Raw genomic sequence first — 20,017 nt, forward strand, 5'->3', positions numbered from 1 at the left:
CTGTCATCATGCTAGAGTACCGAGGGTGGCTTTATTCACCAAAGATGCATACATTATGATGCTTCATTTTGTAGCCAATCAAAGTGTTGTTGCTAGGTAGAAACCACATAGAACACTCTAGGTGGGGAGTGTTCCGGAACACTGAGATCTGTGGCAGAGAAAGACTTTACTGTGTAGCAACCTATGACCTGATAAACTCTGTTTATACCTGGCACCTGCCTGCATGTCATTAACTTGACATCACTAAGTATAGCTATAGTCACTGTGAAAACATAGAGAGAGAGTGTGTGTGTGTGTGTGTGTGTGTGTGTGTGTGTGTGTGTGTGTGTGTGTGTGTGTGAGAGAAAGAAAGAAATGCAATAATGCATCTGATTCTGTCTTTTGAAAATAATATCTATGCCATAAATCCAGACACAAAATGAGGGTCATAGGGTGCTATGGACACTGTGTATTAAACCCCAATTTATGATCCATTTTCCTTTTCTTTTTCCTAGATATGTGTGTTCTACCACCCAGTATCCTTACATTTTCTAAATCACATCAGGATAAGCTAGTATGAAGCTATTTTGCCGTTTTTCTGTGTAGGAAGCAGGCTAATTTACAAGGCGGCCAACTAGTGGTCGTTGTGTGTAGACCTTGGAAAACAGTTGGGTATATACAGTATATATATATGTATATATGTCTTGTTGAACAAAATGCAGAACAGAGACAGTGATGCTGAGCGACTACACAAAGGTTCACACAAACATATCTCTCTAAAGTAGCCTGACACATTAACCTGCTGTAACAGATCAATATCTATTAAAGAGCAGTTGTTCACGCTCTGTGATATTACACAATTAAATCTATTCAAGTCAAGTTTACAGAGAGAAGCATCATTTCACAGACAAACCCAGCATGAGATTTCAGGTGTATGTTTAAGTTCTTATTCAGAAGCAAGGAAAGCTTCAACAATCACCTTTACTGAAGGTCAAAATAATATAATAACCTGTCCATGTCAAGAAGAGGGTATTTTTATTTTATTTTATTTTATTACAAATTTAAAAACTGCTAAGTACATTTATGAATGGAGTGGGCTAGTGGGGGTGTTACTGAGATGATGATGAGTGTGTGTGTGTGTGTGTGTGTGTGTGTGTGTGTGTGTGTGTGTGTGTGTGTGTGTGTGTGTGTGTGTGTGTGAGTGTGTGTGTGTGTGTGTGTGTGCGCGTGTGTGTGTGTGTAGCAGGGTCAGAGTGGCAGACGGCCCTTGGTCTCTTTACACATAAACACTGTGATGAATCACTCCTTTGATCAGAGCTGATATCAACATGAAACTCAACTCTGATTGGGAATGATGAGTAAGAAGAGCGTATCTGTAAAACCACACGTTAGAAACAGACCAGGGTTAACTCTGTTCCAGGGAGGAGAGCTGTACTGGGAGGGGAGGAGCATCTCAACGTCAGTTTACTGATATGAAACTAAACTGTGTAGACTAGAGACATAGAGTGTATCGTGCACCAGGGCAGACTCTCTCAAACTTGTTAAGGACAGAGACATCTATCACACCTACAGTAGAAAGGACAGAGACAGCGTCCCCACTCTCACAGAATCACAGACAGGTGAGTTGAGTCTTACAATGACAAGTCAAGATAAACTATTGTGTTCAAGCTCTCTACCAGTTTTTTTATAGACAATATGTAAAATGTATTTATTTGGTTGAAGGACTATTTTCTATGTGATGTAGAATAATGTTATCATTATTGGTCTCTGTATAATCTCATGAGACAGTCTTGACAGCTCCGTAGTTGAAACTATCGAGATCTGATTGATTCCAGGAAATGCTTTATGCTGTCTCCTCTGGTCTCTCTAGATATGGCTTCCTCCAGCAGTCTCCTGTCTGAGGAGCAGTTCCTGTGTTCTGCCTGTCTGGATGTGTTCACTAAACCAGTCTCTACTCTCTACTGTGGACACAGCGTATGCATGGCCTGTATGAGAAAGTACTGGGACAACAATGACCTGTGCCAGTGTCCAATGTGTAAAAAAGCATTTGATAAGAGACCAGATCTCTTTGTCAATACTTTCATCTCTGAGATGGCCACTCAGTTTAGGAAGTCAGTTGACGTGAAGGCAACCAGCAGCCCAGCCCCAGACACACCTGTCGAACCTAGAGAAGTGTCCTGTGACATCTGCACTGGGACGAAGCTCAAGGCTCTGAAGTCCTGCCTGGTGTGTCAGACCTCTTACTGTGAGACTCACCTGGAGCGTCATCAGAGAGTCTTAGCCTTAAGGAGACACAAGCTGATCGACCCTGTGGAGAACCCGGAAGACAGGATGTGTAAGAAGCACGACAGACTCCTGGAGCTGTTCTGTAGGAGTGATGAAATGTGTGTGTGTTTGCTGTGCAAGAAAACAGGCCACAAGACCCACGACACCGTCCCCATAGAGGAGGAGTATGGAGAGAGGAAGGCTCAGCTGGGGAAGACAGAGGCAGATGTTCAGCAGATGATCCAGGAGCGACTGCAGAAAGTTTCAGAGATCAAACACTCGGTAGGTCTTAGTAAGAAAGATGCAGACAGAGAGAAAGCAGACAGCGTACAGGTCTTCACTGCTCTGGTGGACTCCATGAAGAGAAGCCAGGCTGAGCTCCTTGACGTGATCGAGGAGAAGCAGAAAGCAGCAGAGAGGCGGGCTGAAGGGCTGATTAAAGAGCTGGAGCAGGAAATCACTGAGCTAAAGAGGAGAAGCGCTGAGCTGGAGCAGCTCTCACACACTGAGGACCACCTCCACCTCCTCCAGAGCTTCCCCTTCCTGTCCACCCCTCCACACACCAAGGACTGGTCTGAGGTCAGGGTTCACAGTGATCTCGACGTGGGGACTGTGAGGAGAGCTGTGTCTCAGCTGGAGGAGACACTTATGAGTGAAGTGAAGAAGTTGTGTGATGCTGCTGAGCTGAAGATGATTCAGCAGTATGCAGTGGACGTGTCTCTGGACCCTGATACAGCAAATCCCTATCTCATTCTGTCTGAGGATGGGAAACAAGTTAGATATGGAGACACAAGAAAGAAAGTCCCTGATAACACAGAGAGGTTTTCTAATAGTCTCTGTGTTTTAGGAAAGGAGAGTTTCTCCTCAGGGAGGTTTTACTATGAAGTGGAGGTGAAGGAGAAGACTGGGTGGACTGTAGGAGTGGCCAGAGAGTCCATCAACAGGGAGGGGAGTACCAGACTGAGCCCTGAGAATGGATACTGGACTGTCTGGTTGATGAATGGAAATAAGTACTGGGCACTCACTGACCCTTCTGTCCGCCTGTCCCTGAGAGAGAAGCCCCAGAAGGTGGGGGTGTTTGTGGATTATGAGGAGGGCCAGGTCTCCTTTTATGATGTGGAGGCCAGGTCTCTGATCTACTCTTTCACTGGCTGCACCTTCACTGAGAAACTCTATCCATACTTCAACAACCGTGATTATGGTTATAATGATGATGGTAAAAACTCTGCCCCTCTGATCATCTCTCCTGTCAATCACACAGACTGATTTTTAACCTTTAATTCTGACCAAGCAGTAAAATAAGCATTTATCTGTATCTGTTGTCATTTGGGAAAGTTATGGTATAATTTACCACAGAGTAATTTCTGATCTGGTTATCGTTTGTTATCATAATGGACCTATCGCTAAGCCACGCCCCCTTTGAAAACTCAGACAAACAAACAACGCTTCACTGACAGTGACTGACTGACTGACCGTGACTGAATGACATTCAATGACTTATGGCAAGAGTTGGCAAATTTCTGATTTCTGATTTACCACAGCAAGTAATAGACATGTTTTTTTAAAGATGACAAGAATATTTAGTCTAGAAGCTTTTCACAATCAGATATTAGCGAGTTGTTTGTCCGAGTTTTCTGCCCGTAGTGACTTTTGCTGTGATCTGATTGGACAATTTCTATTTTGGGGCGTGGCTTAGCGATAGGTCCATTTGTGCTATCAGTGTATCTGCTAGAGATGGTGAATATGCAGCAACAATGTAAGATAATACTATATATTATAGCCCAGCCTCTCCAGCCTCATAAGAAGATATGACTCTATATAACTGAGGCTGTTTGACTTCTCAGGATGTTAACATTATTATAAATGAGATTCTAACAACATACTGTGTTTTCATTATTAGCTAGTCATCATTGTAATGTTTAAGTATTTTGGGGATATTAAGTGTAATGAATACTGGGTGTGTACAGAGTGAAATTGAGGATGTTCAGACAATTAAATTCACTTGGATTGATCAGATCCATTGATCACATTAATAATCAGTGTAGTCCAGGTCCCAGAGCTTTAGGACGGTGATGTGAGGTAGCAGACTGGCTGTCTGGCTTATTAAAACACAAACACAAGTTGTCCCTCAGTCTCTGTATGTGTGTGACGCAATTACATTTAACAGAACGTACGTTTGATAATAATGTTATTGATTTAATGGCTTGGAAAGGGAATCAGATATGCTTCAGAATTATTTGATACAGGTGACTGATTGTAAGATGACATTTTCTGTGTGATATTATAAGTTTGTCTAATAGTCCGTTTCTGTGGTGGTTTTATCATCACTGCATATCAAACATCAACACCTGATGAATAAAGTCCCTGTTACCTGACACCTGTGAATGATGATTCATTCATTTATCACCGAGGTGAATAAAGTCACTCAAACTGTCATCATGCTAGAGTACCAAGGGTGGCTTTATTCACCAAAGATGCATACATTATGATGCTTCATTTTGTAGCCAATCAAAGTGTTGTTGCTAGGTAGAAACCACATAGAACACTCTAGGTGGGGAGTGTTCCGGAACACTGAGATCTGTGGCAGAGAAAGACTTTGCTGTGTAGCAACCTATGACCTGATAAACTCTGTTTATACCTGGCACCTGCCTGCATGTCATTAACTTGACATCACTAAGTATAGCTATAGTCACTGTGAAAACATAGAGAGAGAGTGTGTGTGTGTGTGTGTGTGTGTGTGTGTATGTGTGAGTGTGAGTGTGAGTGTGAGTGTGAGTGTGAGTGTGTGTGTGTGTGTGTGTGTGTGTGTGTGTGTGTGTGTGAGAGAGAAAGAAATGCAATAATGCATCTGATTCTGTCTTTTGAAAATAATATCTATGCCATAAATCCAGACACAAAATGAGGGTCATAGGGTGCTATGGACACTGTGTATTAAACCCCAATTTATGATCCATTTTCCTTTTCTTTTTCCTAGATATGTGTGTTCTACCACCCAGTATCCTTACATTTTCTAAATCACATCAGGATAAGCTAGTATGAAGCTATTTTGCCGTTTTTCTGTGTAGGAAGCAGGCTAATTTACAAGGCGGCCAACTAGTGGTCGTTGTGTGTAGACCTTGGAAAACAGTTGGGTATATATATATATGTATATATGTCTTGTTGAACAAAATGCAGAACAGAGACAGTGATGCTGAGCGACTACACAAAGGTCCACACAAACATATCTCTCTAAAGTAGCCTGACACATTAACCTGCTGTAACAGATCAATATCTATTAAAGAGCAGTTGTTCACGCTCTGTGATATTACACAATTAAATCTATTCAAGTCAAGTTTACAGAGAGAAGCATCATTTCACAGACAAACCCAGCATGAGATTTCAGGTGTATGTTTAAGTTCTTATTCAGAAGCAAGGAAAGCTTCAACAATCACCTTTACTGAAGGTCAAAATAATATAATAACCTGTCCATGTCAAGAAGAGGGTATTTTTATTTTATTTTATTTTATTACAAATTTAAAAACTGCTAAGTAAGTACATTTATGAATGGAGTGGGCTAGTGGGGGTGTTACTGAGATGATGATGATGAGTGTGTGTGTGTGTGTGTGTGTGTGTGTGTGTGTGTGTGTGTGTGTGTGTGTGTGTGTGTGTGTGTGTATGTGTGTGTGTGAGTGTGTGTGTGTGTGTGTGTGTGTGTGTGTGTGTGTCTGTGTGTGTGTGTGTGTGTGTGTGTGTGTGTGTGTGTGTGTGTGTGTGTGTGTGTGTGTGTAGCAGGGTCAGAGTGGCAGACGGCCCTTGGTCTCTTTACACATAAACACTGTGATGAATCACTCCTTTGATCAGAGCTGATATCAACATGAAACTCAACTCTGATTGGGAATGATGAGTAAGAAGAGCGTATCTGTAAAACCACACGTTAGAAACAGACCAGGGTTAACTCTGTTCCAGGGAGGAGAGCTGTACTGGGAGGGGAGGAGCATCTCAACGTCAGTTTGCTAAAATGAAACTAAACTGTGTAGACTAGAGACATAGAGTGTATCGTGCACCAGGGCAGACTCTCAAACTTGTTCGATATCGTCCTCAAACAGACATCTACCACACATACAGTATAAAGGACAGAGACATCTACCACACATACAGTATAAAGGACAGAGACATCTATCACACCTACAGTATAAAGGACAAAGACTTCTCAGGATGTTCACATTATTATACATGAGATTCTAACAACATACTGTGTTTTCATTATTAGCTAGTTATCATTGTAATGTTTAAGTATTTGGGGGATATTGAGTGTAATGAATACTGGGTGTGTACAGAGTGAAATTGAGGATGTTCAGACAATGAAATTAACTTGGATCGATCAGATCCATTGATCACATTAATAATCAGACTAGTCCAGGTGAGGTAGCAGACACATTTACATTTACATGTTTGGCATTTAGCAGACGCCTTTATCCAAAGCAACTTATGACAAATACATTTTAAGTAAGTTAATCATCTATCCACCAGTCATAGCAGGAGAAAGTAATCTATGCTCGAGCCAGGGGCCTTTGGCAGTTGTAGTGCTGGAAGAAGGAAGATTATTATTACTTTTTTAACAGTAGAGAAACAGTACAGGGGGGTAGAGGGGAAGTAGATGTCTCAGGAGGGACACTTAAGGTGTAGCCTGAAGAGATGGAGGTATTCAGGCTACGGTGGAAGATGGGGAGTGACCTTATCATTCATGGAGGTGGTGTAATGGTGGAGGTGGTGTAATGGTGGAGGTGGTGTAATGGTGTGGGGAATGTTTTCTTGGCACATTTTGGGCCTGTTAATACCAATCAATCATCTCTTGAATGCCACAGCCTATTTGAGTATTGTTGCTGACCATGTACATCCCATCCCGAGCACTTTGAGCTGCAACATTTGCAGGAAAAGCGCTATACAAATAAAAAATTCTCATTATTATTATTATTATTATTATTATTACATGGCCACAATGTACCCATCTTCTAATGGCTGCTTCCTGCATCATGATGCACCGTGTCACAAAGCAGAAGCCGCCTCAAACTGGTTTCATGAACACCTTTGGAATGTGGTGGAACGGGAGATTCACAGCTTGGAAGTGCACCTGATAAACTACAGGAAATGGGTGATTCAATCATCTTGAGAATCTCAAAGGAATGTTTCCATCATCTTGTGGAATCAATGCCACAAAGAATTGAGGCTGTTTTGAGGGCAAAGGGAGGTCTTACCCAGTATTAGTACAGTGTTCCTAATAAAGGGAGTCCCTACCCAGTATTAGTATAGTGTTCCTAATAAAGGGAGTCCCTACCCAGTATTAGTATAGTGTTCCTAATAAAGTGATGCCCTACCCAGTATTAGTATAGTGTTCCTAATAAAGTGATGCCCTACCCAGTTTATAGTATAGTGTTAATCATTAGACGCCGGCACTACCTCCTGCGCCACAGCCGGACCACTTTTTTATTTATTTATTTTTCTAGATTCAGCATGCTTCCACCAGCTCTCCAAACATCAACCGACACTAATGGAGCTTTTCCACTACCGACCCGAACCAGGCCGCATTTGTATCCGAGCCGTGCCGTGCCGTACTTTCAGAAACGCTTCTCCATTATACTGAGCGACCCGGGACTGTAGGAGGAGTTACGTGTCATAAGATTCCCCCCCCCCCCTCTGAGTGAGTGTGTGAGTGTGTGTGTGTGTGTGTGTGTGTGTGTGCGCGTGTGTGAGTGTGCGTGTGTGTGTGTGTGTGTGTGTGTGTGTGTGTGTGTGTGGGTGTGAGTGTGAGTGTGAGTGTGAGTGTGAGTGTGAGTGTGAGTGTGAGTGTGAGTGTGAGTGTGAGTGTGTGTGTGTGTGTGTGTGTGTGTGTGTGTGTGTGTGTGTGTGCGTGTGTGTGTGTGTGTGTGTGTGTAGCAGGGTCAGAGTGGCAGACGGCCCTTGGTCTCTTTACACATAAACACTGTGATGAATCACTCCTTTGATCAGAGCTGATATCAACATGAAACTCAACTCTGATTGGGAATGATGAGTAAGAAGAGTGTATCTGTAAAACCACACATTAGAAACAGACCAGCCTGTAAAGGGTTAACTCTGTTCCAGGGAGGAGAGCTGTACTGGGAGGGGAGGAGCATCTCAACGTCAGGCAGCTGAAATGAAACTACTAAACTGTGTAGACTAGAGACATAGAGTGTATCGTGCAGGAGGGCAGACTCTCTCAAACGTGTTAAGGACAGAGACATCTATCACACCTACAGTAGAAAGGACAGAGACAGCGTCCCCACTCTCACAGAATCACAGACAGGTGAGTTGAGAGACTTACAATGACAAGTCAAGATAAACTATTGTGTTCACGCTCTCTACCAGTTTTTTTATAGACAGTTCAGTATGTAAAATGTATTTATTTGGTTGAAGGACTATTTTCTATGTGATGTAGAATAATGTTATCATTATTGGTCTCTGTATAATCTCATAAGACAGTATTGACAGCTCCATCGTTGAAACTATCGAGATCTGATTGATTCCAGGAAATGCTTTATGTGTCACCTTTGGTCTCTCTAGATATGGCTTCCTCCAGCAGTCTCCTGTCCGAGGAGCAGTTCCTGTGTTCTGCCTGTCTGGATGTGTTCACTAAACCAGTCTCTACTCTCTACTGTGGACACAGCGTATGCATGGCCTGTATGAGAAAGTACTGGGACAACAATGACCTGTGCCAGTGTCCAATGTGTAAAAAAGCATTTGATAAGAGACCAGATCTCTTTGTCAATACTTTCATCTCTGAGATGGCCACTCAGTTTAGGAAGTCAGTTGACGTGAAGGCAACCAGCAGCCCAGCCCCAGACACACCTGTCAAACCTAGAGAAGTGTCCTGTGACGTCTGCACTGGGACGAAGCTCAAGGCTCTGAAGTCCTGCCTGGTGTGTCAGACCTCTTACTGTGAGACTCACCTGGAGCCTCATCAGAGAGTCGCAGGCTTAAAGAGACACAAGCTGATCGACCCTGTGGAGAACCTGGAAGACAGGATGTGTAAGAAGCACGACAGACTCCTGGAGTTGTTCTGTAGGACTGACCAGACGTGTGTGTGTCAGTTCTGCACTGAGACAGACCACAAGACCCATGACACCGTCCCCATAGAGGAGGAGTATGGAGAGAGGAAGGCTCAGCTGGGGAAGACAGAGGCAGATGTTCAGCAGATGATCCAGGAGCGACTGCAGAAGGTTTCAGAGATCAAACACTCAGTAGATCTTAGCAAGAAAGATGCACAGAGAGAGAAAGCAGACAGCGTACAGGTCTTCACTGCTCTGGTGGACTCCATGAAGAGAAGCCAGGCTGAGCTCCTTGACGTGATCGAGGAGAAGCAGAAAGCAGCAGAGAGGCAGGCTGAAGGTCTGATTAAAGAGCTGGAGCAGGAAATCACTGAGCTAAAGAGGAGAAGCGCTGAGCTGGAGCAGCTCTCACACACTGAGGACCACCTCCACCTCCTCCAGAGCTTCCCCTCCCTGTCCACCCCTCCACACACCAAGGACTGGTCTGAGGTCAGGGTTCACAGTGATCTCGACGTGGGGACTGTGAGGAGAGCTGTGTCTCAGCTGGAGGAGACACTTATGAGTGAAGTGAAGAAGTTGTGTGATGCTGAGCTGAAGATGATTCAGCAGTATGCAGTGGACGTGACTCTGGACCCTTATACAGCAAATCCCTATCTCATTCTGTCTGAGGATGGGAAACAAGTTAGATATGGAGACACAAGAAAGAAAGTCCCTGATAACACAGAGAGGTTTTCCTGGGGTCTCTGTTTTTTAGGAAAGGAGGGATTCTCCTCAGGGAGGTTTTACTATGAAGTGGAGGTGAAGGAGAAGACTGACTGGACTGTAGGAGTGGCCAGAGAGTCCATCAACAGGAAGGAGAAGATCATACTGGGCCCTGAGGATGGATACTGGACTGTAGGGTTGTGGAATGGAAATGAGTACTGCGCACTCACTGACCCTGCTGTCCCCCTGTCCCTGAGAGAGAAGCCCCAGAAGGTGGGGGTGTTTGTGGATTATGAGGAGGGCCAGGTCTCCTTTTATGATGTGGAGGCCAGGTCTCTGATCTACTCTTTCACTGGCTGCACCTTCACTGAGAAACTCTATCCATGCTTCAACCCTCGTAATAATTATGCTGGTAAAAACTCTGCCCCTCTGATCATCTCTCCTGTCAATCACACTGACTGATTTTTAACCTTTAATTCTGACCAAGCAGTAAAATAAGCATTTCTTTTTTATTTGTTGTCATTTGGGAAGGTTATGGTATAATTTACCACAGATTAATTTCTGATCTGGTTATCGTTTGTTATCATATAATGGACCTATCGCTAAGCCACGCCCCCTTTGAAAACTCAGACAAACAAACAACGCTTCACTGACAGTGACTGACTGACTGTGACTGAATGACATTCAATGACTTACAATGGCGGGAGTTGGCACATTTCTGATTTCTGATTTACCACAGCAAGTAATAGACATGTTTTTTTTTTTTTTTAAGATGACAAGAATATTTAGTCTAGAAGCTTTTCACCATCTGATATTAGCGAGTTGTTTGTCCGAGTTTTCTGCCCGTAGTGACTTTTGCTGTGATATGATTGGACAATTTCTATTTTGGGGTGTGGCTTAGCGATAGGTCCATTTGTGCTATTATCTGCTAGAGATGGTGAATATGCAGCAGCAATGTAAGATAATACTATATATTATAGCCCAGCCTCTCCAGCCTCATAATAATGATAATAATTCTACTACTAATAATAATAACTTTTATTTGTATAGCGCTTTTACTGCAAACGTTGCAGCTCAAAGTGCTCATAAGAAGTTATGACTAAGACTAAAAACCCATCTTTTTAAAAGCGCTATACAAATAAAGTTATTATTATTATTATTATTATTATCATTATTATTATTATATAAATGAGGTTGTTTGACTTTTCAGGATGTTCAAATTATTATAAACGAGATTCTAACAACATACTGTGTTTTCATTATTAGCTAGTTATCATTGTAATGTTTAAGTATTTGGGGGATATTAAGTGTAATGAATACTGGGTGTGTACAGAGTGAAATTGAGGATGCTCAGACAATTAAATTCACTTGGATTGATCATGGATTAAAACACAAACACAAGTTGTCCCTCAGTCTCTGTATGTGTGTGACGTAATTACATTTAACAGAACGTACGTTTGATAATAATGTTATTGATTTAATGGCTTGGAAAGGGAATCAGATATGCTTCAGAATGATTTGATACGGGTGACTCTGATTGTAAGATGACATTTTCTGTGTGTGATATTATAAGTTTGTCTAATAGTCAGTTTCTTTGGTGGTTTTATCATCACTGCATATCAAACATCAACACCTGATAAATAAAGTCCCTGTTACCCGACACCTGTGAATGATGATTCATTCATTTATCACCGAGGTGAATAGTGAAAGTCACTCAAACTGTCATCATGCTAGAGTACCGAGGGTGGCTTTAGGGTGAATCCCAATTCACCCCTATGGCTTCGTTTTGCACGTTCATGTTTAGGGGTAGTCGTGTCCCAATTCATATTTCATCGAGCCATGGCTTCATTTCGAGGGCTAACTATGACTTCGTTTCGAGCGATTCCAGGACCAGACTAGCTTTGAAGTCGTAGGGGTACACTACCCCTTGATTCCAGGATGCATTGCGAATCATCTACAGAAATGTTATGTTGCTCTATTCAATGGGGAAATGTCATTACTTTCTCTGTAATTACTTATTAATTAAGATTTGAAAAATTATGATAACCATCTTATTATCTTAGTTTAATGTCATTACAATGCATTATAGACCTTTTCTTTATAACAAGCATAACAAAAAATCGCTATGTCGAGGTGCTGTGTTTAACGTTACAGGCTGATTTGTGGACAGTCGCGCATATGACATATTTCCATGTCTGATGTCTAATGTCTAATGTCTGATGTACTAATGTAATTTCAATGCATTATAGACCTTTTCTTTACAACAAGCATAACAAAAAAATCGCTGTTATGCCGAGGTGCCTATGCGTGTGTGCCTATGCTTAACATAGAAAGTTCCACAGTCCAGAGCGCTCGGGTTTAGCAGTAGAGGACTGGTAGCCTACCTGATCACTTCCATTAGACTACCAAAGCAGGACACCGGAGCACTCATATCTGCGCGTTTGTCACAGGGTGACAGTCACCCTGTTCCTCTGCCCCGGCGTCAGTCCAATGGAATCGTCAAGCACATCCTTCCCCATAGAAATACATCGGTGCGCGATTAACATTTCAGAGATGTACAATCATGTTTATTTAGAAATAAATTGTGGTATTTGACAGCGGATGATGGTAGACATATTTAATGTAAAGTTATCTATCTAAAGTTACTGTATCTATCCACAGGCTGATATGTGCATGATAGGCGCGAATCCCCCCCCCCCCCCCTTGGTGGTATATGACTCTATAGTTGTATTGCGAAAACAAAACAGCTCGCAATCTAATCCGAGCAGTTGTTATTATGTAATATTATCGATGGATGTGCCATTTTTGATGGAGGGCAGTGAGCGGGAGACTCATCAAGGACATGTAGTTAATTAATGCAGTGGACAGCGGCTGTTTCTCCAGCGTTCCTGTCACTTCGGATTTCGGAACGTCATAAAATTAAATCTGTAAGTCATGCATTTTTCCATGTTTCCCATTGATGGTAGATGACGCCGTAAATTTAACTAAAGTTCAGCCGCGAAGTTGTTGCACTTTTGTCCTAAATCAGTGCAGACTGGCAGGTATAGGAGCACAGGTTTCATACAGGTTAGAGCGCCGTTATTCTGTCATGGTCTGATAATGAATGGCTGTTCAATGGCAACTAAAGCAGCAGTCAGGGTCAAGGCTCCTGAATTTGTATTTATTATTATTTCTTTTAATCATCATCATCACTTTTTTAGTATTTTAATATAATAACTATAGCCATCTTTTTTATCCACTTTTTTTATCATGATCTCACTGTTTTTTATATACCATATATGGCTGGCCCAGTATTATTGTCTGTCCTTTATGTTGTGTTGTTATGTGTTGTTTTTAGTGGAGTGGCGTGGCAAAATGAATTTCCCCACGGGGATAAATAAAGTATCATTGAATTGAATTGAATTGAATTGAATCATTGTTCTTTTTTATTTGATGACTTGTTTGATCGATAGAAGTTGTGAACGAGTCGCGAGCGTCAATGCTTTTCTACGATACTATCAGTTTTGAAGGGTTGTCCCATTTCATAGGGGTAGATTTCAACCCCGACGGCTTGTGGCTCTGTTCGAAGGCCTTATAATTGGCTCGAAATCGAGTCACACTCAAAAACGAGCCATAGGGGTAGAAAAGGGAATCGGGATTGGGCCCAAATGTAGATTCAATGATTGTGCTTGTATTGACTAAACCACCAAATCATTACCACAGAAAATTCAATTCCTTTCTTTTGTTACTAACTGGCTAGAGTTAATGTAGAAACCAGGAGAAACTATGTATACATCATAATCATAGTCCAGGGCCAAGTTTAACACTAGAACAGACATGGGTGGGGTCATTTGACCCCTGTGAGTAAAGAAAAATGTTATATTATCTTTGCACTTGATCAAATTTCAGGACCCTCCTTTCATGACTTTTCCTAGATATGTGCGTTCTACCACCCAGTATCCTTACATTTTCAAAATCACATCAGGATAAGCTAGTATAAAGATGTTTTGCCGTTTTTCTGTGTAGGAAGCAGGCTAATTTACAAGGCGGCCAACTAGTGGTCGTTGTGTGTAGACCTTGGAAAACAGTTGGGTATATATATATATATATACATATGTGTATATGTCTTGTTGAACAAAATGCAGAACAGAGACAGTGATGCTGAGCGACTACACAAAGGTCCACACAAACATATCTCTCTAAAGTAGCCTGACACATTAACCTGCTGTAACAGATCAATATCTATTAAAGAGCAGTTGTTAACGCTCTGTGATATTACACAATTACATCTATTCAAGTCAAGTTTACAGAGAGAAGCATCATTTCACAGACGAACCCAGCATGAGCTGTCAGGTGTCGCCTATACTGAGGTTCTTATTCAGAAGCAAGAAAAGCTTCAACAATCACCTTTACTGAAGGTCAAAATAATATAACGACCTAATCTAATTGTCTTAATTACTTCACTTCTCACTAAGCAGAGGTGTCGTTGCTGCGGTCGGGTAATTCCACGTGTCAGATGTTGAGTGGTCGAGGCTAAATAGCTTTTTCTGCAGCACAAAGGAAATTCGTGCTGCAAATCACGTTGAAATCATGTTTATGTCTCTGCAAAGCACCACCATCACCATCAGCGTGACAAACCGCCTGCGTTTACCACAGATGGAACACGGCGCTGAAACATTGTGAGACATGGCATAGTGACAGCACTACACTGATATGGATCCTAACACATCCCATTTCTACACTAAACCGCTCAGCGCCGGGTCCTACTTAACACTAGGACAGCGACGTTTTTTTACCTACTTTTAGCGCGACGAGGTGTCGAATCACACGACCACTCTTCACAATGGGAGAGTGTGAACTGACGCACAAAGATCGCTGGATGGCGATGTCACACAAGAAGAGAAAATGACAAGATCACTAGGCTACCTCTAAAAATGCATATAAAGTTCCTATGCGCAGAGAAGCAGAGAAGTGGGGAAATTATATATATGGAGAGGAGATTGATTGTGACTGCGGGAGCTTTACTAATGAATGAAAGTTGATTATCATTATTAAAAAAGAAAAGTAATAAATATTGCAATATTGTGTTATCATAATTATGAGCTTCACAGTGATAAAGTCTGTTTATTTGTTGTGAAATTCGCCGGTAACGTCAGCCTGTCTGCCCCTGCAACTGCTATATTATATGTTATTATATGGAATGGCTGAATATGTTCATTCTTTTTATTTTGATTACATTATATAATTGTATTTGGTATAATGACAAATACTTTAAACTTGAATGATCTCACAGGAGCGCGTGCATGCACGGTAAAGTGGAGAGGAGATTGATCCGGACTGCAGGAGTTTTCATTAGGCTACTAATGAATGATGGTTGATTATTATAATAAAACAAATAATAGTAATAAATATTGCAATATTGTGTTATTATAATTATGAGCTTCACATAGATGCACAAGCCTGCGCTGTAAGCTTAGTAAGCGGGAGAGCCGTCTTTGAAACCCGCTTGGCTGCCCCCAACTCTCTCTCCTGCCTGGATGGACCACAACACACGCACACTTTATTTGTCAAATACACGCTCTTGCGTGTTTCCATTCATGATGATATGTTTCTGTAAATTCATATATATATCCTATTGCATTATTTGAAAATTTACAGCGCTATAAATAGTGTCATTCAATGCACAACGCGACTTCACTAGATCTGTCGAATAAAATGAAAAATTCTGAGTGGGACTGCTCAGAAAAAACAATAATACATTATATACTGTAGGTCTATTATAAATATCCGTTCGTTATATAATATTCGTACAAGCTGTGTTGACCAGGTATCGAGACACAACAGCAGGGGAGGGGTGGGGGAATGGAGGGGAGGGAGGGGTTACATCACCCTCTGTAGAACATCTTCTATCTAATCGGCGCACTGTGCTAAAATGCAATGCAAACAAAACAACACAGCAGTGCAGTGATGCGTTTTATATTATATTCTTTGAACAACAGAACGGGACAGGCGGCAGAAACTGCCATAATATACCATACATATATCTGCCATATATCGTACCTCCGTTTTATATTGAGAAATATGATGATAAATACATATAGGGCGGAGGTATGCTATGTGGTGTGTGGCTAGATATTTTCATGTAGCACTGTGACTGCGGGGGAACCCGATGTCTTTGTTCATTGATCGGAAACGATCGAGAGCCATCAACTCTCAAGCACATCCCCATCAAGCGCATGTCTTATTGAGTCAACACGAGTTGACTCGCTGGAACGAGACAGACTGATACACACCACACCTCTGCCATATCATACATCGGTCCCACATGTATTTATTTACCATCATATTTTTCCAATATAAAACGGTATGATATGGCAGATATATATGGTAGCCTACATTGCAGTCGTCCCGCAGTTCTAGTAGATCGCCGACATCATGTTATTTGATGTACATTTCACGGCAAGATAATTCCGATTTGTGGCAAACACCCAACAATTGTTCGTTCACTAAACATTATAACATGAACACAGTTATAGCACCAGTTCCTAGCACCTAGTTTCCTAGCACCAGGGGAGCCCCCCCTCCCAAATTTCGTTGTTTGGTACCTGTACTATATCAATGACAAATAAAGACCATTCATTCATTCATTCATTCAAACAATGACAGTTACAGTCTCGCCCAAACTGTAGCGAGATTAGGAGACTACTAATTGAGAAAAAGAAAAGAAAATACATGAAAGAAAGGAGAGAAAGAGTACAGAATGATAAATCCGCTAATGTGTGTAATGAAAAGTGTGACAATGTTGAAAGACATGATGTCATAATCAAAATATAAAACCTGGTTGGATAAAATAAGATTCTGTTGTGATTGTGTTGACATTGTTGTGATGTCAAAAGAGATCTTGGTTATGTAATGTGTAAAGTGGAGAGGAGATTGATCGGAACTGCGGGAGTTTTCATTACTAACGAATGATGGTTGATTATTATTATACAAAAATAATAGTAATAAATATTGCAATATTGTGTTATCATAGTTATGAGCTTCACAGTGATAACGTCTGTTTATTTGTCGTGAACTTCACGCCGGCCGTGCCCGTAACATCAGCAGACAATCGACTGCTGTAAGCTTGTAAGCGTTGAAACCTGCTTGGCAGCTTTGAAACCCGCTTGGCAGCTTTGAAACCCGCTTGGCTCGCTCATGAATTGGCAGCTATTGTTTGCTAATGGGAAACGATCAATAAGATTACCCTCCCCCGTGTATCAACCATCAAGTGATTGTAACTCACTTTATAAACTAGTTCTTAGCCTACACGTTTCTTTGTCAAATACATGCTCTGCATGTTTCTCTAAAATGCATAAAGTTCCTATAAGCAGAGAAGTGGGGAAATTATTAGAGCAATCTGATATGAAGCTTGAGTCAGCTGAGAACGAACTATGGAACAGATTAAATGCTATATATGGAGAGGAGATTGATTGAGACTGCGGGAGCTTTACTAATGAATGAACGTTGATTATCATTATTAAAAAAGAATAGTAATAAATATTGCAATATTGTGTTATCATAGTTATGAGCTTCACAAAGTCTGTTTATTTGTCGTGAACTTCACGCCGGCCCTAACATCAGCAGACACATGAACACAGTGAGGATTCAAACCAACAAAAATAATTAATACACATCATTTCATTTATAATGTGCAGTAAACAAACAAAATAATGTATACTCTCTGCAATTGGCTACTATACAATGGTGCCAAAATCAACTATCCAAATATGAATCTGCGTATATCTATGTACAACCTTGATTGAACCAAGATTCATAGACAGATTGTCCCTTTTGCATATCATCATAATAGGCATTCGTGTCATCATGTTCTTTACACATTACATAACCAAGATTTATTTTGCAATCACAACAATGTCAACACAATCACAACAGAATCTTATTTAATCCAATCAGGTTGTATATATAATCTATATATATAATATATATATTGGTTTCAATATACCTCCATAGCAGTCTACAGTCTAATTTAGCTATATCTATAATTACATTATGAGAACATCAGTATTGTTACGCCTTTGGTTGTATTGTCTGAACGAACATTGATTGGGAGACATACTGTACAGTTTATCATTTTCATAATTGTCTGCACATATACATATCTTATTTTGATTGTTATTATAGCCTATATATAAACACAAATATCAGTCTTATGCACTGTGTCTCATTCAGCACTGAAGCCTGAATTTGAGCACAGTGTGTGCCCCCTTGCTACCTCTGCTGATATAAAAGAGAATTGCAGGCTTGGAGAAAAAGATAGCAGCCACATATACACAGACACACACAGAAATACTGCTAAAACGCTTTATACTAACTCGATTTTGAAAATGTAAAAATGCTGGGTGGTAGAACGCACATATCTAGGAAAAGTCATGAAAGGAGGGTCCTGAAATGTGATCGAGTGCAAAGGTAGAATTTTTTTTGTACTCACTGGTGCTGTTTAACACCTCACGGCTGTTCTAGTGTTAAACATTAGAACAGCCGTGCCTTTTTTACCTACTAAAAGAGCCGCCTCGGGGGTCAAAAACCTCCCTCTTTACAAAACTCAAGCTGCTATTTACACACAACGACCACTAGTTGGCCGCTTGTAAATTAGCCTGCCTCCTTCACAGAAAAACTGCAAAACAGCTTTATACTAGCTTATCCTGATGGGATTTTTGAAGGATACTGGGGTGGTAGAACGCACATATCTAGGACAACTCATGAAAGGAGGGTCCTGAAATGTGATCGAGTGCAAAGATATAAAACATGTTTCTTTACTCACAGGGGTCAAATGACCCCAGCCATGGCTATTCTATTGTTAACCATAGCCCTGGACTGTGATTGGACGGCTGGGTGCTGTGTGTGTTCTCATGGTTGGTGATAACAGCAGCTGAGGGGAGAGAGAAGCTCCCAGCAGTGTGTCATAGCGTGTATACCCTAGGCTGCCTTGTCTTCTCTACCTAGCACAGCGCTACGTGCTGATTGGCTGCCGGTGACATCACCACAGGGCGAAAAACAAGCCCCTGGATGGTATGACTTCACTGTTTATACTGACATGGGAGAGAAGGAGGGAGAGGGGGAGGGGGAGGGAGAGATAGAGAGAAGAGAAGAGGAGAGAGAGAAGAGGAGAGAGAGAGAGAAGAGAGGGAGGGGGAGAGGGAGGGAGGGAGAGAAGAGAGTGAGAGATAGATAGAGAGAGAGAGAGAGAGAGAGAGAGAAGAGATTGGCAGAGAGAAAGAGTGAGAGAGAGAGAAGAGAGTGAGAGAGAGAAGAGAGAGAGAGAGTGAGAGAGAGAGTGAGAGAGAGGTAATAAGAGCTTCATTTACAAAGAAAGACACAGGGGAGACTGAGGGTAAATCTCTCTCTCTCTCTTTAATCTCTGGGCAGTAAGACGGGAAGACAAGTCACATCCTTCTAGATAAGTTCCCTTCAGAGGGGCTGTGGTGTTGCAGCGTGTGTGTGTGTGTGTGTGTGTGTGTGTGTGTGTGTGTGTTCTAGTGAGGTTCCCTTCAGAGGGGCTGCAGTGTTGGAGCGTGTGTGTGTGTGTGTATTAGTGTATAATAGTGTATATTAGTGTATATTAGTGTATATTAGTGTATAATAGTGTATAATAGTGTATATTAGACTCAAGCAATATTGCTTACTGCTGAATGTACAGTCATCATTTTGACAGCTGTCATTCAATGCTGTGTCCTATTGGTGTATGAGTGTTGGTGTCCATGTAGAATGGTATGACTATATCACTTGCTGCTACGCGTCTCTAACACAGCTGCTTTTGATTCTGAACTGTGCTTGAACCGTGCCTGAGAATGACTAGCATTAGTGGACATGAAATATATATATATATATATAAGACTTTACAAACTCACCGAGAGAGACCATTCTTGAATATTAAAAAGTGAAGTGAAGTGAAGTCAGTGCGTTGGAGACAAATAACATTTGGCAGATGGCTGAAAGGAACATCTACATTAAATCACAGATGGCATAATATTGTAATAATATTGCAT

The 20,017-nt window shown here is 41.4% G+C and overlaps 3 protein-coding genes across 3 annotated transcripts in view; 2 read left to right on the plus strand and 1 right to left on the minus strand.

Annotated features, from left to right (window-relative positions):
* The window catches only part of igsf9bb (immunoglobulin superfamily, member 9Bb), a gene marked incomplete at both ends in the record, with an annotated part of 196,027 nt that overhangs the window by 131,345 nt on the left and 44,665 nt on the right, over positions 1-20,017 (minus strand).
* LOC308155433 (E3 ubiquitin-protein ligase TRIM21-like) lies at positions 1,852-3,510 on the plus strand (the record flags this gene model as incomplete). The annotated part of the gene is made up of 1 exon (XM_080528753.1): positions 1,852-3,510. The coding sequence occupies one exon, from the start codon at positions 1,852-1,854 to the stop codon at positions 3,508-3,510; it is 1,659 nt and encodes a 552-aa protein (XP_080384879.1).
* LOC308155434 (E3 ubiquitin-protein ligase TRIM21-like) lies at positions 8,805-10,451 on the plus strand (the record flags this gene model as incomplete). The annotated part of the gene is made up of 1 exon (XM_080528754.1): positions 8,805-10,451. The coding sequence occupies one exon, from the start codon at positions 8,805-8,807 to the stop codon at positions 10,449-10,451; it is 1,647 nt and encodes a 548-aa protein (XP_080384880.1).

Source organism: Nansenia antarctica, assembly GCF_963989245.1.
Source record: "Nansenia antarctica genome assembly, chromosome: 4".
NCBI lineage: Eukaryota > Metazoa > Chordata > Actinopteri > Argentiniformes > Microstomatidae > Nansenia > Nansenia antarctica.